We start from the raw sequence: 9,220 nt of genomic DNA on the forward strand, positions 1-9,220 counted from the left end.
CTTCTATTACCGGTTAGTCATAAATATTTGTATCACACCAGCTCAGCTATGACGTCTTCTAACCACAGCCTGAGACAGAGTTTCACAGATTTTGAGACTATGGATTGGAGACGTCACCCAATCATAAAACATGTTGTGATTGACTTGTGTGCTGAATTCTACTCTCATCTCATGTGTTATTATAGGCTTTCCTTTACATGAGGCAAATGACATATTATTTCACGTGCCTTTTCTGCATACTAGCACAATGCCACTACTAGTAGTAGCAATCTTGCTCATTATATTACTATTAGTCATAAATATTTGTAGGAAAATGTTAAACAGTGTCCCGGGGCACTGTTTAAGGAACTAAATATAGTAATATTACATTGAAGTTTGTGCAGTCAATGCCTCGAAAGTGTAAACAGTATTATTTTTAATTTTAAAATTTCATTTTTTGGTTTTCTTAACCAGTGCCCCGAAGACACCAGTTAGCATGACCCACCACCAGCTCAGCTATGAGACAGAGTTTCACAGATTTTGAGACTATGGATTGGAGACGTCAGCCAATCATAAAACATGTTTACAATTTCACCTCCGGGTTGTGTTGTGATTGACTTGTGTGCTGAATTCTACTTTTGTATAGTTTATTTTATGGGTGTTGTTAACATGTGCATATATGGCACATATTAAGGTATCTTAATATAGAAATTTAACTTTTAATGATACAGAAATTTAATGCTTGAAAAGTTAAAATTTAATGCTTCAACATTTAATACTTTCTATTTTTGCTTCCTTAAAATGTGCTTTTGGTGCACATATTAACATTCTCCTTATTTTATTCCACAAAACCATATCAGAGGCAGAGCTACTTCATTGTTGCACTGGTAGAGAGCTTTGGGGTCACTAAATTTTTTGAGGAAACGTAATAAAATTAACTAGTTAAACCGTTAATTTTAACTTATAAATAGATTGAAGAAACAAATTTGCTATGGATAGCCGTTATTTTAGTGATGAACAGTTATTTTTTAAATACTATTTTAAATTGTTACAAGCTTATAAGCTATGGTATGAACTATTTTCTAATAATACGTTTCTAATAATTTATCACGAGAGTGAAAATTATTTTAAGGTTTGAACCAACATTGATGATAGTTGAGGTTTATACCCAATAGTAAAAACTGATTATTAAATAAGTTTTCAACCATCAGTTTTAAATAATACGTTTTTAAATAATTTGTCACGAGAGTGAGAATTGTTTCAAAGGCATAAACCAACATTGACGAGAGTTGAGGTTTAGGCCGGATAGTTAAAACTGAGCGTTAGTTCTAAAGTCCGCGAGAACTATTTAGAATTAATGAGTTTTATATTGATTTTCAAAGGTACTTTTATAAGTAAGTGAGCGCGCGTGAGAGCTGAACATTTATTTTATCTAAGTATAACGCTAGTCAAGATTTGCGAGAGCTGAGATTAGTGTTTTTAAATCAAATATAATTCTTGAAAATTAATTCTTTTACCTAGCAACTGTTTTTAAATTGTTTTCTTAAGCAATTTTTAATTTAACATTATAATTTGTCACAAGAGTGAGAATTAATTAAAGTAAAAATCAATAGAGCGAGAGCATGAGATTTCTACTAGATAGTAAAAACTGAAGATTCACGTTTTATTCCACATAAGACAATAGATAAAACTTAAAACATAAGAGGTTCACGTTTTCTTTCTTCTTTCAGCATAGTTGATTTTTTTTTAACAGTATGTAGATATGGTTAAAAAATATTGGACCCCAAATTAATCGACCTCAGAGAGTGTGACACCTATAGTCATAGCTCATGGCAGGATCTGAATATGAGATATTTCCCTATAGTCATAGCACATTTTGTTCCACATAATTATGGAAAGTATAGTGTGTACAATACATAAAACATTCACGTTTTTTTTCTTCTTTCAGCATAGTTGATTTTTTTATAACGGTATGTAAATATGGTTAAAAAAAATTGGACCCCAAAATCTGAATGAGATATGAGATATTCCCTTTGTGTGTGAAGTGAGAGGACTAAGCAAAATAAAACAACCAGTCAATTATGTAAGCTTGGTATAAAGTCTATATAAATGGACAATCCAATTTGTGTTATCACGAATTCAAAATAACCTTAAAGAGAAGGAACAAATATTCAATATCCATGCCTACTAATACAATGGCTGTTACTCAAATTAGAGTTAATAATTCATATCTTACAAACTCACTTTCTAGTCACAATTCTTGGAATTTCACTAATAAATCACGGATCTTATCGCTACAAAAACCAAACTCAAGGATTATGATGCATGGTAAATTATCCATCAAGTCCATTGCTCTAAATGACAAGGTAACTTAAAATAATATCTCTCTCATTATATATGTCTCTTAATTAATAACGATATGATCTTCTATGTATGGTTTCAATTTTAATGATCCAATATGAAGTGTATTTAACCATCTGATTTGATTCGTTCTCAATAGCCACGAGATTCTCATCTTATGGTGATCCTTTTGTTGACGGATGCTTCTATACTATATATACTCGTAGTCTCTGAAGGATGAGAATCAACTATGTATATCATCTACATCGAGAATTCAAGTAGTGTATACGTCATTAGTATGATCCTTTGTAAAAACTACCCGTAATAACGAACTTGCAAAATGAATCTATTTAGTTAAAAGAATTTCGAACAAATTGTAATAAATAAATTGAATTTAAAGTGATTTATATTTAACAAAAAATATATATGTGAGTTAAACAATAAGTTTGAATGAATTACTTTTTTTTTTGAATTACAAATATATATCATATATAAATAAAACTAAAATAGTTTGCAGAAAAGGATTTGAAATCTATCTTAAAGGATTTGAATGGCAAATATAGATTATGGAGTATACACCAGTTAAACAATAAATTTGAATGAATCACGTTCAAAGTCAAAAGTGATAAAATGATGGTATGTCTTTAAAACAACGATATTTAATATACATTATTTTACTTATATAAAATAACAATCAGTTAAAAAGGGATGGAGTAGTTGATATTTCAATGGATCATAAAAACATACTCATGTTTAACTTGAAATATTCAATTTTGGATACATTTTCCCCCCAATTAATAAAATTTAATTTGTAGCTTGATGTCTAACGTTTAGTAAAAAAAAAAAAGCTCGATGTCTAAGGTAACATCTACTAAACAATTTAGAGACAATGATTGAGTTTTTGGACCCAAAATAAATGTATGAGTTTTGTCCTATATATGACGCATGTATAAAAAATAAAATAAAAAAGACAAACAAATGTTATTTGATCACTTTTTATTGTATATGGAAAATTTTAGTTAGGAAGAGAGAATTTATTTTGTATATCTCATAATTTGTCGACGAAGATTAATTATTGTTAAATGACAGTTAAAATTTTATACTTGTATGATAATAATAATAATAAAAAATATCATGTCCTTTAATTTCTCTTTTGGATCAACTAGATCCTTTAAGACTCAAAATGTACATATAAATTAAAGATTTCTTTGTACCAATTTTTTTTTTTAAGATTTCTAAAAATTGCATCTTGTTTGTGTTACTTGGCACCTTTACAAATTGATGATAAGACCAACAATTTGGATAAAGTGAAAAGAATGAGCCAAGAAGCATTGTTAAAGTCGAGTGATCCAATGGTAACATTGAAGATGATCGACTCAATCCAAGGGCTAGGAATTGGTCACCATTTGGAAGATGAGATTAATGTACAACTTAGGAGGATATGTGATTGGGACCCTTCTAATGACCTTTTTGCTACATCACTTCAATTTCGGTTGCTAAGGCATAACGGCTGGTCAACAAGTTCTGGTACAATATTAATTTGTATTTTTGGTCAAGTTTATGTTAATGCTTTTAATTTTCTTATGCTTTGGTATATTTTGTCAAGTCAAGAGAGAAATAAACAACAAAACATGATCACATATGAGAATGAAATAGAGATAATCCAACATCCATTTTTTTCCATTTCTAACTCTAGTGGGATTGTAAATTTAAACAGAATTTGGACTCACTCAACAGGGCCAAAATCAAAGAAAGAGGCATATACGAAGTCAAAAAAGTTTAAATACTTTTTTTTTTGAAGCAAAAAACTTTAAATACTTAATATGTACATTAAATGTTACCATAGAAATAATAATTTCTCATATATATTTCAAAATATATTATTATTTTTTAGTCAAAAAATATATAACTTTTTTTGACAAGCGAATTTTACAGAAATATATAATTTGATGAGTACAAAATGGAGCAACTATCTATAAATGTATGTAACATGAACACATGTTTATAAGTGAGCGTAGTTTTTATTTTACATGTGTTTATATTAAAATTTGGAGTTGGATGAGTAGCTCAACTGGTCAAACTAGTTGAGTTAAGAATTAAGGAGCATGAGGTCCAGAGTTCAAATAACATTGCTTATAAGAAAAATATTATATTGAACTGTTCACATTTATAAATACGTGTTAAATGTAAAACTTTTAACATGATTCACCCTACATTTAGCTATTAAGTTAAAGTTAATTGGTAACATAAATAAATTTGTTAAAATAAATAAATTTACTGATTTGATTAGTGTGGTTGTTTGATTTGTAGACATATTCAAGAAATTCTTGGACAAGAGTGGCAATTTCAAGGAGTCACTGATCAAAGACATTTGGGGTGTGTTTAATCTATATGAGGCATCATATTTAGGGACAGAAGATGAAGAAGTATTAAAGAAAGCAATGGAATTTTCAAGGGCTCACCTAAAAGAGTTAATCTCACATCTTAATCCTCAAGTAAGTAGGTGCATTGAAAGATCTTTAACACTTCCAAAGCACCTAAGAATGGTCAGATTAGAAGCTAGAAATTACATGGAAGAATATAGTCAAGCAAGTAACCAAATACCAGCTCTTTTGGAATTGGCAAGGATAGACTCTGACATGATTCAGTCATTACACCAAAGAGAATTAGCAGAAATATGCAGGTGATTTTATCTCTAAGATTATGCCATAACAAAAAAATTGAATAAAAAATGTACTGAATGGATTTAGATTTGATGGAGTCACAAAATTTTCGCAGTCATTTTATTATTTCGGTGTTGTTGGATGAAGATTTATGGTGCAGATTTCAAACTCGATATTTTTTAGTTAAAAAATATAAAAAATATGTTTGTTTTATGTTACATTCGATCTAAACCGTGTAAAATTTGTAAATGCACCAAAGAACTCTCAATTTCTCATTGGTGATGAGTTGTCACTTCAGTAATAAGCACCAAAATTTACTTTGTAATTTTAAGAGACCAAATTCAAATTTTATGTGACAGTTGTAAAATGAATATTAATACTATTGATCATTTTCCTTTTCTCAATATTACAATAAAGAATAGCTAATTGTTTTTTATTTGTTTAGGTGGTGGAAAGAGTTGGGCCTGGTTGACAAACTTGGTTTTGCAAGAGATAGACCAACAGAGTGCTTCTTGTGGACAGTTGGGCTTTTTCCAGAACCATGTTATTCAAATTGCCGTATTGAACTTGCAAAAACTATCTCCATTTTGCTAGTTATGGATGACATCTTTGATACATATGGCACATTAGATGAACTTGTTCTTTTCACAGATGCAATTAAAAGGTGTGCTTCTTTAGAATTTTGTATGTATTTCAATTTTTTAATCTCAAAATATGCATTGAAATCTGGATCGTATGCTCTTGATCCAACGATTAACGACGTGTTGACACGTAAATGCGTTGAATTGCTGACTACACCAAATTTTGATTTAACGGGAGTCAACTGCCCACACATTCAATGTTTTTGTGGCCGTTGAGTCAAGATTGGACAATCCACATTTCCAAATCTTGAACTGTCTGATCTTGACACAACGATCACTAACGGACTGACTGTGTGAAAATGCTGACTCCAAAAAATCCATATTGCTCTGTGAACTAGGAAAATAAATTTGAAATTAATAATCAAAATTTTAAACTAAATTTTCTTTTGTAGGTGGGACCTTGATGAAATGGAGCAACTTCCTGAATACATGAAGATATGCTATATGGCATTATATAATACCACAAATGAAATTGCATATAGAATTCAAAAAGAACATGGGTTAACTGTTGTTTCCCATTTAAAAAGAACAGTAAGAATTAATCTGAATATCCTACATATTATTTTATACAAAGTATAGTTAAATACTTAAATGTAACATGCTAATAATTATATACTTGGTGCAGTGGATTGACATATTTGAAGCATTTCTTGAAGAAGCTAAATGGTTCAATAGTGGATATGTGCCAAGTTTTAAGACATATTTGGATAATGGGGTGATTTCTGCCGGATCATGCATGGCATTGGTGCATACATTTTTTCTCATTGGTGATGGTCTCTCAAATGAAAACATTACAACGATGAAACCATATCCTAGACTCTTCTCTTGCTCCGGAGAAATTCTACGACTATGGGACGACTTAGGAACTTCAACGGTATTTTTCAAATTACTATTAAAAAAAATTAAATTATTATAATTTTGTCTCTAAGCATTAGAGACACTTAAGAGATTAATTTCATTTTTTTCTGATTTTTTTGTCAAGTAGCCTTGTGGCTACAATTTCACATTTTAAGATGAATAAGTTGGAGTACCAGAATTGGAAACCCGATCTCTGCATATTACATGCAATGTCACTCCTAACTGAACTATAGGCAAATATAAACTCATAAAAGGGAAAAAAAAGAGTGAAATATTGTCATTAAAACTGCCACGCAATAATTAAGTGACCATTAAGCAAATCTTATTCTATTTTTGCTAGAAATATTTTAGGAAATATTTAGCAAATATTGTCACCAATGTCTTTGCTAGAAATATTTTAGGAAATATTTTGACATCTTATTCTATTTTTTTAACATGAATACATTTAAATTTTCAAAAGAAATAATTTTTATAAATATTATTAACTAAATATTTTAAACACTTTATGTATGGCGTTTAAATTTTTATTAGTAAATATTTTCGTTAATAGTCATGTTGTTGTCAATAAACACATTAGTCAATTATGAATTCATAAAAGAAAAAAAAAGAGTGAAATATTGTCATTAAAATTGTCGCACAAAATAATTAAGAGACCATTAAGATGGGAAATGAAAATTCGAATCCACAAAAAAATAGGAAATATATGACTTTGCTAGAAATATTTTAGGATGAAGGTTCATCCAAATTCTGATATATTTATGATGGGTGGAACATCCAAATTTTTATACATGGGATGAAATTTCTATAGGTTATATTAGTGACTAGACTCAATGTAGAGAAATAGAGAATTTAGGGTTTGAAGTTCGGTCCCCCTAATAATGTCAAAATTTACCAACTATATTCATAGACCACTGAGTTGAAACTTTTACAAGTATTTTTTTTTTTATTAAACTTTTACAAGTATATGAATGAATGACTGTTTAATATAAATTACTTATATGTTTAAAATTTAAAAAATTTATTTTTCAACGTAGAAAAATAAAATTTCAAGATTTGGTCCTTTGATCCTTGGTTAGGGTGTATAGAGATTAATATACACTTTCAATTTTTTGGTGGAACAATTATTTTATTTCTCATATGAACTGGAAGATTAACACACAAAACAAATATTATATACACTTTCAAAAATAGGATAAACAAATGTAGATTTAAATTTATTACTAAAAAATGTTATATTTTAATCTAATTATTATTAAAATACTATAAAAAATTGATATCATAATATAAAATAATTTATATTTTTATAAGTAAAAACTAACCCGTGCAATGCACGGGTAATTCATACTAGTTAAGAGATTAATTTCATTTTTTTCTGATTTTTTTGTCAAGTAGCCTTGTGGCTACAATTTCACATTTTAAGATGAATAAGTTGGAGTACCAGAATTGGAAACCCGATCTCTGCATATTACATGCAATGTTACTCCTAACTGAACTATACTCACGAGAATATTTCATTTTTTATGATTAATGATATATTACTAATTACTAATTTTTACGTTCAGGAGGAACAAGAAAGAGGGGATAATGCTAGCAGCATAGAATGCTTTATGGTAGAAAATAACATTTTAGATGAAAATGAAGGAAGGAAACACATAAGGCATCTAATAAGGAACTTGTGGCAAGAGCTCAATGGTCTTGCTATGACCAGAACATTACCTTTGTCTATTGTAAAAGCTTCTCTTAACATGGCTAGAACTGCTCAAGTTATTTATCAACATGGAGATGATAAAAGCACATTTACTGTTGATGATTATGTGCAAACATTGATCTTCACATCATTACCTACTAGCTATATCCATTGAATTGAAGTGAACAATCGTATTCATATTGTAGTTTAAGATTCTAATAATTACCACTTTGATAATTAGAATATCTCTATCCCCTTCAATCTTCATTGATTCCACATGAAAATATGACAATGAAGTGTTTTATTCAAAATATGAAAACTTTGTTGTAATTTTTTAGTATATTTTAAAAGTAATTTTTTTTACTCACATACTTTAAAGTTTAAACGTGGAGAATTAGAGAATCTGATATTTGAATCTCGAGCACTGTCATGACTTAAGGAACTTCATTTTGATTTACTTTACTTGTTACCTATTAAATAAGGATATACGTACGTGTTCCCGCGAGTGTAGCTTATTTAGCAAAGACGTTGTTATATACAAGAGTTAAGGTTCAAATCTAGAACTCCCCACTTATTCAGCTTAAAAATGTGAAATTTTAACCATTAAATTACTTTTAAAAAAATAAGAATAATTGTAAATTCAGTTTTGGAACATTGCACACAATTTATTATATATAGAGTAAACATCTTCTAACCGATAATAAAGTAATTTACAAAACTGAATTTACAATTATATTTTGAAACAAGCTCTCTCAATCTCTTTTTCCTTTGGGTTTCGGCCCTTTTGTATAAAAAGAAAATCATTTTTCAAAAAAAAGTGCTCAATGTATTGCCAATACTTATTTTATTTTATTTTTGTCATGAGCCAATATTTATTTCTATTAAATAAATAGTAAAAAAAAAATTGTTCAAATATTTATCTCTGGTCTTTGTTTTGAGAGACAACTAGATCAATAATTTTACTCGAATCAATTATCCCTTATAATTATAAAAATGATCGGAGACTATTTCACGTTATCAAATCTCGACTTTCTAAGCAAAAACTTATTAGG

The 9,220-nt window shown here is 28.9% G+C and overlaps 1 protein-coding gene across 1 annotated transcript; it reads left to right on the forward strand.

The window, feature by feature from the left end:
* The first annotated feature begins 2,337 nt into the window (after positions 1-2,337).
* Positions 2,338-8,343, forward strand: LOC123896548 (probable terpene synthase 11). Its single transcript, XM_045946923.1, has 7 exons — positions 2,338-2,345; positions 3,551-3,846; positions 4,630-5,002; positions 5,428-5,646; positions 6,016-6,154; positions 6,249-6,497; positions 8,044-8,343. The coding sequence occupies exons 1-7, from the start codon at positions 2,338-2,340 to the stop codon at positions 8,341-8,343; spliced, it is 1,584 nt and encodes a 527-aa protein (XP_045802879.1).
* Positions 8,344-9,220: the final 877 nt, after the last annotated feature.

This window comes from Trifolium pratense, linkage group LG7, assembly GCF_020283565.1.
Source record: "Trifolium pratense cultivar HEN17-A07 linkage group LG7, ARS_RC_1.1, whole genome shotgun sequence".
Taxonomy (NCBI): Eukaryota; Viridiplantae; Streptophyta; class Magnoliopsida; order Fabales; family Fabaceae; genus Trifolium; species Trifolium pratense.